General features: G+C 44.1%; 1 protein-coding gene across 4 annotated transcripts in view; it reads right to left on the reverse strand.

The window, feature by feature from the left end:
* The window catches only part of CEP135 (centrosomal protein 135), a 115,563-nt gene that overhangs the window by 57,445 nt on the left and 36,000 nt on the right, over positions 1-22,118 (reverse strand). Inside the window, exons 20-25 of one of the 4 annotated variants that reach the window (XM_066632147.1) lie at positions 21,036-21,221; positions 20,372-20,581; positions 19,233-19,435; positions 17,075-17,179; positions 15,347-15,490; positions 13,073-13,251 (exon numbers count right to left, since the gene is read on the reverse strand). In XM_066632147.1, the coding sequence (XP_066488244.1) occupies positions 13,242-13,251; positions 15,347-15,490; positions 17,075-17,179; positions 19,233-19,435; positions 20,372-20,581; positions 21,036-21,221 (858 nt within the window). In that variant the 3' untranslated portion in view covers positions 13,073-13,241. Of the gene's footprint in view, positions 1-13,072; positions 13,252-13,880; positions 14,437-15,346; positions 15,491-17,074; positions 17,180-19,232; positions 19,436-20,075; positions 20,127-20,371; positions 20,582-21,035; positions 21,222-22,118 lie in introns of those variants that run through there. The other 3 variants (XM_066632145.1, XM_066632146.1, XM_066632148.1) reach the window with 3 other exon arrangements.

The raw sequence follows: 22,118 nt of genomic DNA on the forward strand, positions 1-22,118 counted from the left end.
AACCAGCTTCCCATTTTTGGAAGTGTCACCTTTCATTCACTAAATCTGGTCCAGAGGGCTGTGTGTGTGTGTGTGTGTGTGTGTGTGTGTGTGTGTGTGTGTGTGTGTGTGAGAGAGAGAGAGAGAGAGAGAGAGAGAGAGAGAGAGCATAGAAAACTATGTATTTTTGTTTCCACCCATGACAACTAGCAGATTTCACAGCTCATTAAAATATGGTGATGGGGCTCTCTTGATAGATGGCTTTGGAGAAGGTTAGACAAAGCAATGCAGTTCTAGGGGGAGGAGGCGAATGTAGCATGGAACAAAAGTCACCCTTCTCTCCCTGGCTGCCTCTTTGACACAATCACTCAGAAAAGGAAGGCGAGATCCAAAGGAAAGAAATTAACCAGGGGAGGAAAAAAAATTAAAAGTCAACATACAGATGCTTCGGCACCTGCTATCTTAGGGCAGCCCTGCAAGGCAATCCTTGGGGGGCTGCCCATCTCCCCCTCCCCAGCATGTCTTTGTTTCTTCTTGCCTGTCCCTCTCGCTGCCTTTCCTGGATGCTCCAAAAAGACCATCTTTGCTCTGCCAAGCGCCACTTCCCCTCCGCGGATTGACAGCCTGCCTTCCGCACATCCACACCCCATCAGCCGAACAATAGATGGGAAGGGGGGAACCCCGTGGGGAAAAGCCGGGCTGGGGGAAGGGGTAGGGCTGGGGGTGAAAGGGGTAGGGGGCCGGAGGAGGCGCGCACTAGGGCTGCAAGCCTATGCACACTTACCTGGGAGTAAGCCCCACTGGACACAATGGGGCTTACTCCTGAGTAGACCTGCCTAGGCGTGCGCTGTAGGCTTGGCAGTGTGGACAAGGTCAAGAAGGGAGGGACAAGGGGGAGGACCCCAAACTTGGGGGCTGGGGACGCAGGGAGGGGAAGAGCCCCCCGAGGGCGAAGGCTCCTACCTGGCGTCCTGGAGGGCTGTGGCCGGGCTCCCCCTCCTCGGGCGCCGGGGCGTTAGCAGGAGCAGCCGCCCAACGCGCTCCGCTCCCGAGCCTCCTCCATTGCTCGCCCCGCCGCTGCTGCCACACCATGGCAAGGCGAGCAGCGAGCCAATTCCAGGCTCCGGCGATCACATGCTCTCGCTCCCGCTCCCCTCCTGCTGCCTCCGGTGGAGGGGGACCAGCTGCGCGCTGCCTGCCAGAGGGGCCCCGATCCTGGGCATCCCCAGGCACCTGGTGGTGCCTCCTGGAAGCCTCGCCTGGCTCAGCCTGGGGCCTGGACTGGCATCTGGCTCAAGGAGATCGCCCCCCCCCCAAGGACTCTTGTTCTCTAAGCAGTGGCGTAGCTAGAGAGGGGGCAAAGCACTAAGTTTTGCAGGGAGCCTCCCCGGGGCGTGCAAACTGCCCCTCCCCTTCGAAGTCATTCAGGGCGGGGGGAGCAAAACGGAGGCGAATGCTTTGCCCTCTTCTTTGCCCCCTCTATCTACGCCACTGTGCTTTGCCCCCTCTAGCTACGCCACTGTCCCCCAGGAGGGACCCCCTTGATGCCCTCTGGCACCGGCTCTCCCCGCATCCCCACCCCACTGCTCAGAGGAACCCGCTCCAGCGTCCGCGAGCTCTTCCTCCAAGTCACCGGATTCCCAAGGCTCGCTTCGCCCTTCCTTCCAGGCTTTCTCAAGATTCCTCTCTATCGCTGTACCAGAGCCCAGGTCCAGCCACCCCACTGCCCTTCCGATCCCCGCATGCAAGAGACTCTTTCTAAAGTCCCCACGTCCAGAGCTGGACGGAGATCATGGCCTTATCTGGACACTCTCAGCCCCTAAGAATGGGCCAGCTTTGAAGACTGGTCTGTCTTTGGCTCACTGACTGAGCCCAGGTTTCTTGGGATGAGCCTTTCAACAACCGTGGGGGGGGGGTTGATTCATAATGGGGGACTGGGGGGGTGAGGCTGGGGGTGAGAGCAGGCCCGTAGCTAGAAGGAGGCCAGCGTGGGCACTGCCCACCCTGCGTCAGCAGTTTGCCCACCCTCACATTGACTAGTCTTTGATATTTCTCCATACTAATCCTTTCATTCTGATCTTATACACCAGTATAGATACCTGTCATAATTGCCCACGCTGACAAAATAGTCGCCCACCCACCCCTAGAATCCTGACTACAGGCCTGGGTGAAAGTGCCCAGCAAATGATGCATTCTGCCTTTCACCTGTGACCACCACTGGTAGATTTCAGAGCTCATTAAAATGCAGTACCCAAGCCAGCGAGCGCACTGATCAATGGCTTTGGAGACAAAGCCAGGCAGTTCTGCGGAGGGAGGTACAGCGTGGAACCAAAGCCATCTCTTGCCCAACCCTTCTGTCGCTCAGAGATGGAAACAAGGCACTTCATGAAGGCCAGATTCAGGGGTGGAACTGCGGTCTATCCCAGCCACTCTTTGTCACCTGAACAGAAAGCCAGCCTGAGCATCGATGGTCTGGGGGAGGGGTAGAGAGGAGTTCAACACTGGGAATGGAAATGGCTTTGAGAACACTGGCATCTTCTCTAAGGACACAGTCCTAACCCTTTTTCCAGCTCTGACATAAGGACAATGCATTTCCGAGGTAAGGGAACAAACATTGCCTTACCTTGAGGAGACCTCCATGATTGCCCCCCAACTGCAAGATGCAGTACATGCCCCACAGGCACAACTGTGCCAGTGCTGGAAAGTTGGTTAGGATTGCGCCCTAACAGTGATTCCCAACCTGGGGTACCTGTACCCCCAGGGGTAATTGCCAGGACCTTTAGGGATACTAAAAAAGAATTATGCACAGGAAGGATAGAGTGGTGTTATGTCTCTCACATAACACCAGAACCAGGGGACATCCACTGAAATTGAGTGTTGGGAGAGTTAGGACAGACAAAAGAAAGTATTTCTTTACTCAGCATGTGGTTGGTCTGTGGAACTCCTTGCCACAGGATGTTGTGATGGCCTCTGGCCTAGGTGCCTTTAAAAGGGGATTGGACAAATTTCTGGAGGAAAAATCCATTACGGGTTACAAGCCATAATGTGTATGTTCACCCTCCTGATTTTAGAAATGTGCTACGTTAGAGTGCCAGATTCAAGGGAGGGCACCAGGATGCAGGCCTCTTGTTATCTGGTGAGCTCCCTGGGGTATTTGGTGGGCCACTGTGAGATACAGGAAGCTGGACTAGATGGGCCTATGGCCTGATCCAGTGGGGCTGTTCTTAATTGAATAATGGCAGAAAAAAGCAGGTCTGTATTAGAATGCCTTGTGGGGATTTTGGTCATCAAATTGTGTATTATCAGATATGGACCAGTAGTTGAAAACAGACAAATTTGAAATAACAGCAGCTATATTAATTATAAACATTTTGCTCATATGAGAGGTACAATTTATGGAAATGGGCTGCCAAATGGTATGCAAGTGAAATAAATAAATAAATAAATAAATAAATAAATAATAATAATAATAAACTTTATTTATATCCCGCCCTTCTCCCTAAAGGGACCCACTGAAAAACATTGGGAACCACTGTCCTAGAACATAGGTGTCAAACTCATTTCATATAGTTGGCTGAATAGTATTCCTGGCACCTGCTGAGAGCCAAAAGTGACATCATTAAGCAGGAAGTGATGTCATCTATGTGTGGCCCACATGATAGTTGGACTCTTCCACCACCTCGGCAGCATCTTCTTCTCTCACCCTCTTGGTCTGCTCCTTACCCCACAGCGTTCCTCCTTCTGTTGCTCCCTTCCAGAGCCTCAGCAGAAGCAGAGCTGCTGAAAGGGCAGTACTGGGAGAGCCCAATAATCACAGGGGCAGGATAAAGAGCTTCCGTGTTTGACACCCCGTCCTAGGAGGTAATATGCAGTACAGATAAAATTTCTTTGTGTATAAATGCTATGGGGATGATGCCACCAAATTGTGGGCAGTAAACTTGGGTCTGAGTTGTATGCTGCAAGTGCTACATGACCACTATATAATCTATATACTGTACTGCAGTGCTTCCCAAACTTTTCAGCACCAGGACCCACTTTTAAAATCAACACTCCATTGTGACCCGCCAGACCAGGGGTGTCCAAACATTTTAGCAGGAGGGCCACATCATTTCTTTGACACTGTGTTGGGGGCCGGGGAAAAAAGAATTAACTTACATTTCAAATTTGAATAAATTTTCATAAATGAATATATTTGAGATGGAACTTACATGAATGAATGAAGGTCTTGCAATAGCTCAAGACCTATAAAAGACCTTGCACAAAGCAAGGCCAGCGTTTTCTTCGCTTTCACTGCTGGATCACAGATGTGAAACAGCAAGTAGTGGTGGGAGCCCTCGTCCCCCAGCTCAAGTGAGAGTCGAACAGTCGCCCTCACAGTGAGAGCAGTTGCGTCAGGCCAGCATGGGCTCCAGCAAGTCTCTGGAAGGCCAGAGGCTCACTGGAGACTGGGACCTCTCCGCCAGTGGAATTGGGAGCCCCTGAGGGCCACAAGTGGCCCCTGGGCCGGGGTTTGGGCACCCCTGTGCTAGACAAAAAAAGAGATCTGGAAAGAAATATTGAATTTAGTAATAATTGCCAATTAGTTTTAATCATTATTTAATAATAATAATTTAATTATACAATATAAATTATAATTATTTACTAATATAATTGATAATTAATTATTAATAATAATTGGGGTCCTGTGCTCCCCGAGGCTGCTTAGTCAGTTCTCTTTACACACAAATCACTTATCTGCAAGGGGCAGAAATGTCACCTACCTCTCGTTATCTGTTCCTTATCTGCGAATACTTTGCTGGTGCACTTGGAGTAAGAACATAAGAACAGCCCCACTGGATCAGGCCATAGGCCCATCTAGTCCAGCTTCCTGTATCTCACAGCGGCCCACCAAATGCCCCAGGGAGCACACCAGATAACAAGAAACCTCATCCTGGTGCCCTCCCTTGCATCTGGCCTTCTGACATAACCCATTTCTAAAATCAGGACGTTGCGCATACACATCATGGCTTGTAACCCATAATGGATTTTTCTTCCAGAAACTTGTCCAATCACCTTTTAAAGGCATCCAGGCCAGATGCTGTCACCACATCCTGTGGCAAGGAGTTTCACAGACCAGCCACACGCTGAGTAAAGAAATATTTCCTTTGTCTGTCCTAACCCTCCCAACACTCAATTTTAGTGGATGTCCCCTGGTTCTGGTATTATGTGAGAGTGTAAAGAGCATCTCCCTATCCACTCTGTCCATCCCCTGCATAATTTTGTATGTCTCAATCATGTCCCCCTTCAGGCGTCTCTTTTCTAGGCTGAAGAGGCCCAAACGCCGTAGCCTTTCCTCATAAGGAAGGTGCCCCAGCCATCTTAGTCATCATCTTAGTCGCTCTCTTTTGCACCTTTTCCATTTCCACTATGTCTTTTTTGAGATGCAGCGACCAGAACTGGACACAATACTCCAGGTGTGGCCTTACCATAGATTTGTACAACGGCATTATAATACTAGCCGTTTTGTTCTCAATACCCTTCCTAATGATCCCAAGCATAGAATTGGCCTTCTTCACTGCCGCCGCACATTGGGTCGACACTTTCATCAACCTGTCCACCACCACCCCAACATCTCTCTCCTGATCTGTCACAGACAGCTCAGAACCCATCAGCTTATATCTAAAGTTTTGATTTTTTGCCCCAATGTGCATGACTTTACACTTACTGACACTGAAGCGCATCTGCCATTTTGCTGCCCATTCTGCCAGTCTGGAGAGATCCTTCTGGAGCTCCTCACAATCACTTCTGGTCTTCACCACTCGGAAAAGTTTGGTGTCGTCTGCAAACTTAGCCACTTCACTGCTCAACCCTGTCTCCAGGTCATTTATGAAGAGGTTGAAAAGCACCGGTCCCAGGACAGATCCTTGGGGCACACCGCTTTTCACCTCTCTCCATTGTGAAAATTGCCCATTGACACCCACTCTCTGCTTCCTAGCCTCCAACCAGTTCTCAATCCACGAGAGGACCTGTCCTCTAATTCCCTGACTGTGGAGTTTTTTCAGTAGCCTTTGGTAAGGGACCGTGTCAAACGCCTTCTGAAAGTCCAGATATATAATGTCCATGGGTTCTCCCACATCCACATGCCTGTTGACCTTTTCAAATAATTCTATAAGGTTCGTGAGGCAAGACTTACCCTTACAGAAGCCATGCTGACTCTCCCTCAGCAAGGCCTGTTCGTCTATGTGTTTTGAGATCCTATCTTTGATGAGGCATTCCACCATCTTACCCAGTATGGATGTTAGGCTGACCGGCCTATAGTTTCCCGGGTCCCCCCTCTTTCCCTTTTTAAAAATAGGCGTGATATTTGCTATTCTCCAATCTTCTGGCACCGTGGCCGTTTTGAGGGAGAAGTTGCATACCTTAGTCAAGAGATCTGCAACTTCATTCTTCAATTCCTTAATAACTCTTGGGTGGATGCCAGCAGGGCCCGGTGACTTATTGATCTTTAATTTATCAATGAGGTCTGAAACATCTTCTCTTTAACCTCTATCTGACTTAACTCCTCGGTCAGGAGGTGCCGTTCGGGCAGCGGTATCTGTCCGAGGTCTTCTGCCATGAAGACAGATGCAAAGAACTCATTTAATTTCTCTGCCATCTCTAAGTCTCCTTTTATCTCCCCTTTCCCTCCCTCACCATCCAGAGGGCCAACCGCTTCTCTGGCAAGTTTCCTGCTTCTAACATAATTGAAGAAGCTTTTATTATTCCCCTTAATGTTGCTGGCCATGCATTCCTCATAGTCTCGCTTGGCCTCCCTATCACCTTCTTACATTTCTTTTGCCACAGTTTATGTTCCTTTTTATTCTCCTCATTGGGGCAAGACTTCCATTTACGGAAGGAAGCTTCCTTGCCCTTCACAGCCTCTCTAACTTGGCTGGTTAGCCATGCGGGCACCCTCCTGGATTTAGTGGAATCCTTCTTTCTTTGCGGTATACACCTCTGCTGGGCCTCTATTACTGTTGTTTTAAGCAGCCTCCATGCACTCTGGAGAGATTGGATTCTTTTTACCCTCCCTTTCAACCTCCTTTTAACCAGCCTCCTCATTTGGGGGAAGTCTGCCCGTCGGAAGTCAAGGGTTTTTGTTAGAGATTTGCCTGGTATTCTTCCCCCAACGTGCACGTCAAAATGGATCGCAGCATGATCACTGTTCCCCAATGGCTCAGTAACGTTTACATCTCTAACCAGGTCCTGCATACCGCACAATATTAAATCCAGTCACCTGTCCTCTGGTGGGTTCCGTGACTAGCTGCTCTAAGCCACAGTCATTTAGCACGTCAAGAAATCCGGTTTCCTTTTCGTGACCAGAACACAAATTGACCCAGTCAATATGAGGATAATTGAAGTCCCCCATGATTACAACCCTGTCCCTCCTTGTCACCTCCCTGATCTGTTTCCTCATTTCAAGGTCCCCATCCGATTTCTGGTCTGGAGGACGATAGCACGCCCCCAGTATTACATCGCTGCACAAACCTGGTAATTTAACCCACAGAGATTCTACGGTGGAGTCAGACCCACCTTCAATCTCTACTTTGCTGGATTCTATCCCTTCCTTAACATAAACGGCCACCCCACCTCCAACACGCCCCTGCCTGTTCCTCCTGTAGAGTTTATAGCCCGGGATTGCGGTATCCCACTGATTCTCCGCATTCCACCAGGTTTCCGTTATGCCCACTATGTCAATGTTTTCCCTTGTCACCAGACATTCCAGTTCTCCCACCTTTGCTCGTAGACTTCGGGCATTCGCATAAAAGCATTTGTACACGGAATGCCCTAGGATGGGCTGCTTATTCGCTCCTTTGTCCCCGCATCCTCTCATTGTGCCAAACCGTCTATCACATCCCATCACGCTACCTTTCCCAATTTCTTCTCCTACTCTGCCTTTGTCTTGTTGTTCTCTAACCTCCCCATCCTCATCCCATAGGGATGAGGAGTCCCGAACCGGATGCCCCTCGGCTCCTGTCGGCCTTCCCCCAGGGATCAGTTTAAAAGTAGGGCAGGGGGTCCGTGCAGCTACAAGCAGGCAGGTGTGAGAGGTTGCGGGGACAGAAGAGACAGTGGCTCCATCATGAGCAGAAGGCTATGCTGGTGCCATGCAGGGGGGAGAGGAAGATACAGCCAATGGGGAAGGAGTTGATGTAATCATGTTCAGCCAATTATACCCCTTGATTTTTAGAAAGTTGTCTGGATTAGGTCTGTTTTCCACATCAAATGGGCATTGGGATTGGCCCATCAAAATCGTCAGTCACATTTGTGTTGGCTTCCAGACTTGCCCCACCATCTAGGGGACTCCAGCTGAATCTTCATATCCCTGGCGACAATGACAGGCCGATGATGAGAGGTCTCTGGAAGACTACCTGAGGGCTGGGGCAAGGCCAGGGAAGGCTGAGGAAGAAAAATGGTGAACCAACCCCCTCCCACTGCTCAAATCTGAGGCCTCATTTTTGGGCCAGCAACCAATGTGTCGAGGGATAACCAGCTCAAGAGGATGCATCAGATGTTGATGAGTCCTCGCTATCACCCAGCCCCATATGGTTATGAATCCCAGTTATGATTCAAGTTCATAAAGTTCATAGAATGTATAATGAAGAGAGTCCCCTGCAACCTAACCCCATTTTTCTCATAGGCTTACTGATTCTGTATCTGAATGAGTTCCCTCAAATGTATCTGTATCTGAAATGGAGTTCCCTCAAACCTATACAGTCATTCCATGGTCTCCAAGGCTGAACTGGAGAGCAAGATGCAGAGTTAGGAACTTCCAGGTCAGACAAAAGGCTGAAACAGAGTTCACACATGATCCATGGCATGCCAATTACTAGAAAACAGGAAAGTGTTGTTTTGATTTGGGGATATGAAGACTACCTCATACCAGCTAATGGTTTTGTTCTGCGAACTGGGCAAGGGTGCTTGTAAATAATGTCTTTTAAAAAAAAAATTATTTCAAAAACTCATGGAGTAAAAACATCCTTTCCACAGCTTTAAGACTTTAAGACCAGGGACAGCTGAACTAGTTGAATGTGGCCTTAAAGCCCGTAGAAAGGATTTTTTACTCCATGACACGTCTGAGCACAGAAGACTCAGTTCCTTTGTTTCAAAAACTTTTTACAACCCACCAAAAATCAGAACATGACTTACTGGTGGATCCTGACCGAGTTTGAGAAACACTACAGTACTGTAATCAGTTTTATGTTCCAGCTTGCAAGTTTCAGTCAACATCCTGACAACTGTATTCTGGTCCAAATGAAGTTTTCAAACTTGGGGGGGGGGGGGGTACTTCTAACAGTACTTCTAAATACTGTTAGAAGTATATTTTCACACAACGTCCCTTTGTAGACACATGGAGGGATCTCTAGGCTCTGCTTGATCACTGCCTGGACAGGATTGGAACTAGGAGTCCTTAACCAAGAACTCTGGGATGAAAGAGTGATCCTGTTTCTTGGTCTGCCTTTTACCTGACAGCCTTCCACCTTCCATCTCTTTGTCTGCAATGCAAATGTTTTCACTGACAGCACCTCTCCTCTGTAATCCAACTAAGCAGAGAGAAGCCTCTGAATTTAGTGCCCCAAGCCATCATGAGTGCTTTTGTACCAACAGTTCACCAGCCTGATTGGAAGGACAAATGAGGCAAGCAGACAGGCAAAGAGAACAGATATTCACAGTAAGAAAATTTCCTCTCTCTTGTCCCTTCAAGAGGGCACTCTTGTACTGCTGTATAAGAGCAGTATCCTCCCCCTGCCCCCAACAGGTCAGATTTATCTGTGTCATGGCACCCAAGTAAGAATGCAAGCTTAAGTTGCTGCTTTGCAAATCTCTTCCATAGAAATGCAGCAATGGACCTCCTCCAGTGTAACCACCCCCCATGCGGAAGAGGCAGTGATACCTCTTGGAAGAGATTGACCCAGGGACTTGTAGGCCATATGCATTCCCAAAGCCATCGTTGAAACAAAGATGATGAAATATGTCTGCCTTCCCCCCCCATGTTTGTCACAGAAAGAAACAAACAGGGCCTCCTCCTGTGCAGATTGGCCTTCCTCAGTGCCCATCAAGTGTACAGAGTGTGCCACCTCTTTTCCTTTGACATTACCAGTCTAAGACAAAAGGACATGATCGAGACCCTATAGAAAACAGAATTAATTTTTGGAAACAAACAAGGAGTCAGTTCTCAATATCATTTTGTCCTGATGGAATATGCACAGCTGGGGAACAGAAAACCAGGCTCCCAAGTCTACCACCCTCCTGGCCGATGTCATCACCACCGAAAAATTCTGAGCATTAACAACTTCAAGGACGACATAGTCAGGGTTCTAATGGCATATAAACCTTATGCTTTGTTGGATTCTGAAGCCAAGGAATAGGTGTGAATCTACTTTGGAGTGGAGATAATGTCTACGATGTGCTCCCAGGGAGCCTCTCTCCAGAGCATAGGCATCAATGTTGCGTTGGACCAAACTTGGCAAAAGTGCTCCCATGGGAGTGCTCTTGATGCCCCAGCTGAGGGTTGTTTCTTACAGGGTGACCCAAAAAAACAGAACCCACAAATCTTTGAATAAAACTGTCAATTTCAATTTTTCATCTTTGGAAAGAACATGACTTTTATGCAAAGCGACCAAGATAACTGAAACTTTGGGGAATAATCGTATACAGATTGAAGTTTGAGTCCAGTAAGTTTCTTGAAATTTACTGGACCTTTGTAGGATTTAATAAAATTTTTATGGGTTCTGGTTTTTTTGGGTCACCCTGTACTTAGGGAACACCCTTCACTTAGGGAAGGGGTGTGAGGAGCCAGGGTTGCTATTCTCCTTGAAACACTGCCTATAATGCTTGAGCCCTCAGGAAAGATTTGAAGAGTAACATAGGAAGGGGGGGTTGTAATGACAAGAACTGGGCACACAGCATGTTTGCACATGTGTTCACTGAAGAGTAGAGAGCAACATTATACAAAGAAAATATTCGTCAGAGTGCAACTACTTTCTTTCTACTACTCAAGCAACTGTTGTCTTTAGCCTATTTTGCAAAGTGGTGGTTGATTTTCATGCCCTATATATATCAAAATATATATATATTTGCCCTATATATAGCAATATCAATATATATATAGATAGATTCTTTAATTATTTATAAGCAATGCTGCAGTATTTTAAAATCAACAATTTGAGTATCTTTATCTGTATTGCTTAGCAGCACATACCAAATGAAGAATAATTGGTAATGAATACATAAAGAGAAAGTGTCACATTTTCAGTTATTTAAAACTCTCCAAGTCGAAAAATAATCTTGGAGCTGTTTCAGGACAGTTGTGGTTTGCAATCACATCATGACATGCAGGTATACGGAATAAAAAATTGGTGTTCAGAATTACATTCATAGTATCCATTTTTGAAAAGTTCATTATTTTCCTAAATCCAACTGCAATATGATCCTAAGGGTGCAATCCTAACCCACTTTCCAGCACCGACATAAGGGCAATGCAACTCCGAGGTAAGGGCACCAACATTCTCTTACTTTGAGGAGGGCCCTACGAGTGCCACCCAACTGCAGGATGCAGCACACATCTAATTGGCACCACTATGCTGGTGCTGGAAAGTTGGTTAGGATTTGGGCCTAAGAGATTTAGGGCCAAATTCTATCCAACTTAGCAGTGCTGGTGCAGCCATGCCAATGGGGGTTGTGCTGCATCCTGTGGTGGTGGGGCAGTCATGGATGCTTCCTCAAGGTAAGGGAATGTTTGTTCCCTTATCTCAGGGCTGCATTGTGGCTACATCAGTGCTGGAAAATTGGATAGGATTGTGCTCTTATTCATTTATTTAGTGGATGTTTAAAGGGGTCAAGTATTAACAGTAAACAATACATGCTTAAGAACATAAGATAGAATCTCAGAAGTTTGAGAGAGACAAACACCATCAGAGTTTGCACCAAGTATTTTAAAGTAAGCTTGCAGAAGACCTACTTGTGACTCTGGTAACAGATGAAGCAGATTAGATACTGCATCTTAAGAGCACATTCACAATTCATTTTCTCCTTTGTGTCCTCTGTTGCCACTTTCTGTTTGAAAAATGTAAGAGGTGCTGTCATAAAATGTCTGTATGTTATGTGTATTTCTGTGTATATTTTGTCTATTTCTGTGTCAGAGCAAGCTTAAAATTCAGTGGTCCACTCTGTCAGTCAGAGCTGGAATGCAATTTATAGGCAGCTTGCCAGACAAAGGAAAAAGGAATGCAAATTAGAACCAGCAAAACTGTTTGTCAGATCTGTGGGATTCCAAGGAGAGCCAGTAGAGTGCCTGGTCCCAGCTGGCTGCTCTCCAATAAGAGGAAATGTAGAAATCAGTTGAACAGGTGATGTCACTCCATGCAAGGGGGTAAAGCCCCAGCCAACCGGAAACTTCCTTCCTCCAGCCATTGAGAGGGGAGCTTTACAGGTGCTTTCAAAGTTCCCAGTAACACTGAGTTAAACCATGTGTGAGATTCCATAGCACCTCAGCACCATCTGCTGGTGAATTGTATGATTACAGAATTATAACCTTTTACCAAAGTCAATTTTTTTTACTTCTTTCTCTTGCTTATTTGATTCTTTTTTTCCCTTTTATTAGCACTTTAATAAACTTTTTGCATATTATTCTAAGTCTGCCTTGTTTGTGGAAAAATCAGTGGATTGTCATATCTCTTCTCTCCCTGCAGGCACTACAGAGAGAATGATTCTGATAGAGACCCCTGAGGTTCAGTATTGTTCTAGTGGGGGCGGGGGGTTCTGCCCATCGCGCCCCTCTGGCTAGCGTGATCTCCTGAGCTGGTGGCAATGGATTCAAATTACCAAGGCTTCCCCTAGTAAGCTATGTCCCCAAACAAGGGGAAGAGAGGAACCCTGACAGGTACAGAAAAGGTACTGTGCTAAATAAGCCATCAATATCTTAAACAGGAATAAATAGCCTTGAGTGCTCCTTTCTGGAGTGGAAAGTCGGGATATAAATTCTACTAATAAATAAATAAAATAAATAAATGGTAATCCTTACTCTGAAAGATTAAGTAGGAGATCTTTTATTAAAAACAATAGACTAACAGGTTTATTAAAAATAGATTATGCATATCCAGGTTTAAGATTAGGGTCCTCCATCTTCATTGCAAGACATTATCTGTTCTTATTGGTGTCTTTCGTGAAAACTGGAAAATACAAATTTTCCTTCAAAAGTGCGTAAGTCAGTCTGTAATCATGATTTGAAAACTGTAATTTCCTCATCTAGTCCTAGTACACAATAATAAGTATACTGTCACCATATATTATATCATTAAGTACAAATATTAATCAATACACTGGAAAAAGACAATAAATTATTATTTCAGATTACACTCTAATCCAGAGAGTCATGCATTCTGAGAAAAGATGGATCTCCTATATTCATAGTGGTCCTTGAACCTCTTAATGACTGGAGAACAAGTGCATGGCTTAGCCCTCTGTTAACAAGATAGAACAGGCAATCCGTTGCGAGATGAGGGATCTTCATGCTCAGTATAAATATTACACCCAGAAAAGGTTGCTGGACGTGGATAAGTCAACATGGCATAAAACAGTTAACCTACTGAGGAATACGTCTCAGACCCTGCTACTATATTACAACATTATTATAACATGAGTATCAAGTTTATCAGCCTTCTTGAAAAAATTCCAATCATTCCTTACTTCACTTACCTAATAGTTTGCCTATCCTAACCTGCTTGTTTTAGGACTTTAACACTCCAAGCTCATCTGTGAAAATACATCCAAGTTTGTTTCTGAACTTTAAAAAAAGAATAGTAATCATGTTGCCAGATCTGGCTAAGACATACATATTGTATCATTTAATACTAGCATGATAATCTAACCTCTGTTTTTATAAGATCTGATCAAGTATTAATTTTAGAGAAAAATTTAATATAAGATTTCCAGAAGGTTATGAAGCAGCTTCAAGTTAAATCAAGCATTCCTAATTGCATACAGATCATATAAACTAGTAAAGTCTAAATAAAAATCTTAAAATAGCCAAAAGCAGAAAAAAAGGTGACTGAAGATTCTGTATCTCCAATTTCACCTGGTCTACAGAAAACAATAGCTTGCAAATTCATATTTGGATTTTAGCAATTGTGGAAAAGCATTATAAACAACATGGGCTAATGATCCACACAAGTTATTCCAGTTCCACTTCTTGTCTTAAGCAAGAGCCAATGCCCGCCAATATAGTCAAGGACAAGTAGCCCTGCTAGGTGTGACAGTAGAAAGTTGCAAGGTTGATTGTAAATTAACACACTCAATTTTTATAACATATTAATGTTTAGCAACATTTTAGAGGTAGAATGTATATCAACATAGACAACAGAGTGAGTCCCAACAGGTTAAACCTTTCATTATTGTTCTGCTTTTAAAATAATTGATTAGTCCTTGAAGCCCACATTTCTGAGAAGGAAAACAAAAATAAATAAAATGTTCACACTGACAGCACATCCATTCAAGACACAATGTCTTTCTTCAATATCTATTCTCAGTACTTCAAGTTAGACCACAGCATAATAAACACCATTTTTTTCATAATACAGACTGGAATAGTTATGCTGGTTGCACAAAAGCTATTGTAGTTTGCTGCATCCATGAAGCTGGGGCATGTGCCCAGACATTGTACCAGCACACACACACCCCCGCCCCATGAGCAGCAGATATCTGAAACCTCTCTATGCCAGTCTGTGTCTCTCAGTATTGATTTGCAATCTGGACTCCTGGAAAAATGCTAAGTGCAGACCCAAGTACAGTGGTGCCTAGCATAACGAATGCCCCGCGCACCGAAAAATTCGCATAACGAAAGAGCTTTTCGATTGAGTTTGGTAACTCGCATAACGAAAATTTCTGGCCGTGCTTCGCATAACGAAAAAAATTTTAGGTCCGTGCTTCGCATAACAAAGACTTTTTAGGTCCGTGCTTCGCATAACGAATTTTTTAAAAATTAAAAATTTCGTGTATGCTTCAAATTTTAGAAATCCTCTGTACAGTATGTATGCCTTTAAAGAGCACGTAATAAACACTTTGTAAACCAAATCTGACTTCGTTTTGACCTTTTTTGCCCATAGGAACGCATTAATTAGATTTCAATGCATTCCTATGGGAAAACGTGATTCGCGCAATGAAAATTTCGCATAACGAAAGGATTCGCGGAACGGATTAATTTTGTTATGCGAGGCATCACTGTAGTAAGTAAACAGATACTCAACTTATAGCACAATCTTATGCATATCTACTCAAGATTAAATCCCAGTGTGTCCAATGGGGCTTGCTTCCAGAAAAATGGGTACAGGATTGCGCCTCATCTACTTACTTGTCTGTTCGTTCTATTGTTCCTGCAGGTGCTCTCTCTGGAGAATGTGAAGGAGATCTCAGTGTTGAGCTAAGTGGGGATGAGTCACGACGTAGAGAAGTTGTAGAGAGACCATGCCGACGCATCTCTTGAATGGCACGTTCCCTATCAACCAGAAAACCCAACTTTGAATTTTGGAGGGTAGTGAGGCATTTTCCCATAATTAAAACCAATCGGTCACAATAAACTGGAACCCACAATATCTCAGCACTGCTATTTTGTAAGAAAAAACTCTAGAGATAGGAGAAGTGAGAAGGTTTGTAGCAGTACTTAAAGGTCCAATTCTATCCAACTTTTCAGAACCAGTGCAGTCACAATGTAGCCTGCAGGTAAGGGAACAAATGTTCTATCTTAAGGAGGCCTCCATAACTGCCTCCCCCCAGCAGGATGTAGCACGCGCCTTGTTGGCATGGTTGCACAGGCACTGGAAAATTGGATAGGATTTGACCATAAGGCTCCCCCTTCCATACTTTATCCCCTGTAGCAGCAGCGCCTACTACCTCAAAACCTCCCATTTAAGGTATTCTTTATTACAAAAGTATTTATATTCTGTATCTTTCATCCAAATAGGACCCTTTATTAACTGTTTAGTTTATCAAAATGTAAATATTGCTCAGCAGAGAAGATGAGCAAAAGGCACAATACATCCTTTCAGCTTTCACTTCTAGGCATGGGCACTGTTCAAAGCAAAAACAGAATTTTGGTGACCAGAATGACTTCCCCCTTTGTTCCACAGAGGAATCAATGCATTTATTTTATTTAAATCCCTTCAATCAAAAAGAACTCCAAGGTGGTTTACAATTATACAAAACAACCCAGGAGCCCCTTAGTTCTCTGGTTGATGCCTTTACTCACTTCTCCAGCCCTCAAACAACTGGAGCAGAGCTCTTCTTGGCAGGGAGGTATAATTAAACTCCCTGCAGTTGTTCCATTTCCTGGCTGATGGTGGGTCCAGGGTTGCTCTTTCCCTTGCCACAGTGTTCAGCCTGGGAAAAAAGGGGTACAACCTTGCCCCAAGGCTCTTCATTCTCTGGAAGATGCGTATGGGGAATCCAAAACTTTGAAGACAGTCATATGTGCTCACATGCATTAAGAATCTCTTGAGTCAGAGGTTGATGTCAAAAAACCTAATATAAACACTCTTATCCAAACTTTCTAATACCAGCTTTCTAAAAGAAAACAGCAAACAAAAGTTTAAAAAATGGAGTGCAAGCCAGCCAGAGTACAACACTTTTATGTTTTCAGTAGGAGTTCTGAATAATGGAGCTTAAAAAGGTATAATTTTGAATAGATTTGATTCCATATTTTTATTCACTTCACTTAAATATCTACCTTTTCATTCCAATTTGTGAATTTCACACACTGCAGAAAGTTCTTTTTTAATAAAAAGCTGCGTTTTCCCATTTTTTGCTGATTGTTTTTCTCTCCACAAGCAATAGTAAGAAAACAGTAAAATATGACTAAAGTTCTAATACCATATTAGGGGACTAATTAAAAAAATCTAAACAAGGACAAAATTATCTCTTGAACCTCCAAAGAACCAAGCTAGGTAAAAGGTATAATTCTTAAATCAAGATTTTAATAGTCAGAGATTAAACATTTTCTATAGAACTGCGTACAAAGGACTTTGTTTCATCTCTAAAGACAAGAATCCAAATTCATGGCATTTTTATAAGCAAATTTGCTTACCGTTCAAATCGTTCTGTTGTCAGCTGCCTTTTTACAATATCATAATCAGCCTGCAGCTGTGCAAGTTTATTTCGGAGAATAGAAACTTCTCTATTAAGACTAGTTCTAAAAATATTGCCAAACAAAGAAAAAGGTCTTTGCAATTGTACTTTTACAGATGGTATTTTACAGAAACTCTAAAAATAAGCACAAGCAAAGAAAATATGTCTGCAAGTATCAAGAGACAATGAACATGTATGGCATGTGTGGAAATTCATACATGCTCACTATGCATCCTGCTATGCAAAATGAGTGTAATACTTCTCAGCTGCAAAACTGTGTTAAGGGAAAAGGCTTAAGAGAGTAGCCTTTTTAAATTACACATACTTGGAAGAAAATTCAACTGAAATTGAGTCAAACTCAGCACACACTTTCTAATTCTGATGAATTCTTTCTTATAGGCTTCCAAGTAGTCACAATAAATAATAATATTTAACACATGTATAGCACTTCCTAAGTGAGCACACTAGTTCACAACTAAATGATTCCATCAGGTAATGCAACAACCCAATAAGGGCGCAAGGCTAACCCCTTATGTCAGTGCTTTCCAGCACTGACATAAGGGCAATGCAGCTCTGTGGTAAGGGAACAAACATTCCCTTACTTTGAGGAGGCCTTCGTGAGTGCCACCCAAGTGCAGGATGCAGCACATGTCCCATTGGCACTACTATGCCAGTGCTGGAAAGCACCGACATAAGGGGTTAGGATTGCACCCTAAGTTAAGTAAGCTATGATCCCCATTTTGCAGCTCAGGGGCTGAGGTTGAGTGGCTTGTTCAGTTTCACCTAGTGAGGGTTCATGGCAGAGGCAAGACCTGAACCAAGGAAGTCCTTATTCACAGCTCAGCCACTACACTACTCCCTTTCAAGCCAGACACAGAAGCTACATGAGACGGCAGTGAATTTATATTGGTACATGTTTGAACCAACCATTAAGCTAGCATCACATACTCCTTTACAATGTTGTAGCCTCTAACTCTGCGTGGCAGGGAACACTGTGCAAAGGAGAAAACATTACAGGTGTAAAAGGAATGTGTGATGCCAGATTTGCTTCCCCTCAATTTTGTTTAATCTTGAGATGCAAGTCTAGGAGTACTCAATGCAGGGCAATCCCTGTCCCTTGTGCCAGCCCAGGAGCATTGCAAACATGCCATAAGACAAATTTGCGCCTTCTTGTGAGTCAGCAAGGTTGGTGTGCGGAGGTGCACTGGCCTGCAGGAGCTGGAATAAGCCTCCACGCCAATGGAGGCTCTGAGTCTTGCCAAGTTGGCCAACACAAGACTCTGAGGTGGGAGGGGGCGGGAGGGAGGTGTTCCGGGGCGGGGTGAGGGCAGGCAGTGGGTGCCTCTGAATTGTTCAGAGGCAACAATGCAGATGGGACAGTTAGGGATGTGCTTTCAGCAAACATATAGACCAAGCTTGGGGGGGGGGGGTAAAATAACATGCAGGGTAAAGCACAAAACACATGGAAGCATAAATTGTTCAGAGGCATAAACAGCAGACTCACCGTTCTCGGTGCAAGAGTGGCAAGCATGCAGGCGGCTTTGGAGAGCGCGAGGTGGCGGCCCAGAGAGCCGGAAACATTGGTCGCATTGCTCTTGCGCTCCCATTCAGCCTCACGACTCAAGGTGCGAGGCAGCGGTGGGCAAGAAGCCGTGGCTACAGCATGCTGGCAGCAGCAAAGTACAGGCCCAGTACAAGCCTCCCTCCACTGCTTGCTGATTCACAAGTGTGAAGCAGCAGCGACAATGAGGGAAAAGCCAACCTCATTTCATACAAGGCCTACCATGAGACCTTCAGGTCTTCCGGTAGCTCCAGCCTTGAGCTATTGTGAGACCTTCAGTTCTCATGATAGCTCAAGGCCTACAGAAGGCCTTGCACAAACTCGGCCCACAGCTTGCGTAGGGCAGGTGCAGACCACAGAGGCTCCAGGAAGTTTCCAGTGGGCCAGAGGTTAATTGTAAAGGCATTCCCTACAGGTCAGATTGGGGGTGCCAGAGGACTACAAATGGCCTGGAGGCCAGGGTTTAGGTACCCCTGATCTAGACATCTCTACATGAAATTATAAACAACTGAAACAATGCATAGTAAGAAAGATAGATTTGTACTTTACAACGTACAGTTTACTTTCTGAGAGTGTGAGCTTGTCTTTGAGTAGCTGTATTTCTGAATCTTTTTCATGTGTTATCAAATGATTCTGAAACTCCTTGTCCCTGCTAGTAGTCAAGAGTGTTTCCAGGTTTTGTATTGTAACTCGTTCGCTGGACAATTGCTTTTTTAACAGCTCTGCTTCTGCTTTTGCATCTTCTAATTCTGACACAATCTAGAACATAAAAATAATTGGTTCAATCAGCAATTTTATTTATAGATATCCTTTCACATATAATCCCCAAAATGGCAAGAAACAAAACACCCAAAGCAATTCAAACTGTACAGATGCAGTGCTTAGCAATGGTTTTAAGTGTTAATATATGAATATTTTAACTATGTTAAGGAATGGCTGCAAATCAGGATGTACAACCATGGTTTGAAATGGGTTTGTGAACCATAATTAGGCAATACATCTACATTAAGTAAACCATTGCTACAGCTGTTTCTTCAACATCTCTGCCCATAAGGTGACCAGCAGGTCTCACTGAACCATGTACTGGGGAAACGAAGGGAAGATTTGGTAAACTAAAACTATGGTTTTGAGGTACATTCAAGATTTTAACCAGAATTAAGGAAATAAACCACAGCTAGTGCCAATGATGAACAAGGATTATATGAGCATCAGGCAGCAGAAGTGACAGCCATGGCCCTTGAGATCAAAGATAAATTCCCAAACATGTTATGAATGCTTGGTCTACAAGGCTATTAAGAAAAGCACCACAAACTAAGAAAACCAAGATTCACATGCAAGATGATACAAGAATGTAGTGCAGTCAGAGACAGTATAGTCCAGGGTCAGAATCTGGACTAACCTGGGTTGAAATACCTATTCAGCTTTGGAAAACCCATTCTCAGTTCTTCTGCTGTAAAATATGAACAACAGTAACTACCTCACAGAGTCATTGAGACTTAAGTATTGTACAGCATTCTGCAGCTTAACATATTAGAAATGATTTGTTGTTAGATAAATTTTGGATTTTTGAGAGTTTCTCGTGCCTCTTTGTGGCCTGTCTCTCTGAAAATCAGTTTATAATTTGATGTCAGATTTCACTTGTTCCCTCAAGTGCAGAACTTAATTTAGATGTGCTATAAAAAATTAAATTTTTACCTTCTCAAATTCCAGAGATTTGGATGTTAACTGACGTGAGAGCTGATCTTTGCTGGACTCCAGTTTAACACACAGGTCTCTAACAGAAGTCACATCAACTGACATTGTTGACTTGTCTTCTTTTTCACGTTTAAGACTCTCCTCCAGTCTAGCCATATTTTTTGCCATTGAAGAAATCTGTGATTCATAAGCTTGGTGTGCAATGATATGCTATGTGAAAGACAAAAGCAACCTTATTACTAGGTATATACATGCGATGATGCCTTCCCCTATATATCAGCTGAAATCCAAACTTTCTCTATTTATACAAAGAAAAATTCTCCAGCCATCCCGCCCCCTCCTTCCTCTGTTATCTCTCTTGCATCTCTTTCTAAACTCTGAGCCTCCATGGACAGGAACTATCCTCTCAGCTGTTGTAAAGCACCATGCATAGAGATGGTGCTATATTAATAACAACATGAAGTTTTTTTTTCTTCCAAATTACACTGAAAGCCATTCGTGAGACCTAACAAGCAATGGGTAAGAACAGAAGTAGATCTGAAATGAGTTTTCCCTTGAGCAAACACTGATGATTAATTAACACTACCTGCTCTTTGCAGAAGCCAAGGCATTAAGAAAGCACATCAGAATAGTGAGCCAGGCAGCAAAACTGAGCTAACATTACCTCCTGAATTTCTTTTTCCAATAGTTCCACTCTCTCTCTGAGGTGTCTTCGCTCAGTGTCAACAGAGAGGAGTTCCAGTCGTACTGAGCTGCTTTGTCCCTCAGCTTGATGGGCCTTTACTTCCCAGTTCTCAGCTTCACTATGGAGCATCTGGAACTTTTGCAGCAACTCCTGGTTTTCCCTTTCCTAGTTCAAATAGAAACGTGCATCCACTGAGCAATGAATCACCATGACAGCCCCAGTCCCTTGACCCTTTTTATGCTTGCAAGCCAAATCAGCAATCTGCTGATTTGAAGATTCAGACTACATATTGAAGGAATAGAAACCTGAATGAGTACTTTTCTCAATTGAGGACGGAGGAATCTCCTAGGGACTCTTTTTCATTAAGTACCTGTACATTTTGTTGCTGTTCTTATATTATTTGTGTTAATGCTGTTTTTCACATCTTTTAACTGCACCAATACCATTTTTACTTTTAATTGTGCAGTGGGCCCTCAGTATCTGTGGGAGATCCATTCTATGACCCCCTGCAGATTCTGATTTCCACAGATAATGAAATCCACGGGGAAGATCTCGTAGGACCTCCCAGAAGTGCCTTCTGGTAAAGTTCGGGAGGTCAAGTGAGGCCCTCCAGTCGCAAGCTTAACACCAGTGGATACTGAAATCCACAGATGTCAGTCTGAGGATAAGAAGGGACCACTGTATTTTACACTGCATTTTTGTTGTTGTACACTGCTTTGAGCACTTGAAAAAAGTATATAAATCTTATAAATAAATATGCTCCTTATTACACAGATTAATCTCTCGCCCTCCTTCAAGAAAGAGAGAATTTCATCCTGTTCAGAGTCCAAAAAATGAGTCAGGACCTCTACAGGTTTAAAAACAGATGGCAATTTTATATATTGACAGAAATTATAAATGTATACAAGGATATCTTTCCCTTCTTATGCTTCCTCCTGTACTAATTTTAAAGGGCACTGTGGAGTGCATTTCACTCCACAATGAAATGCAAGTCTCAGGTCCAGCTGGGATCCAAATGTGCATGTGCCCACTGCACTAGAGCAATAGGTCTTAAGTTTAAAA

Source organism: Tiliqua scincoides, chromosome 6 (assembly GCF_035046505.1).
Source record: "Tiliqua scincoides isolate rTilSci1 chromosome 6, rTilSci1.hap2, whole genome shotgun sequence".
NCBI lineage: Eukaryota > Metazoa > Chordata > Lepidosauria > Squamata > Scincidae > Tiliqua > Tiliqua scincoides.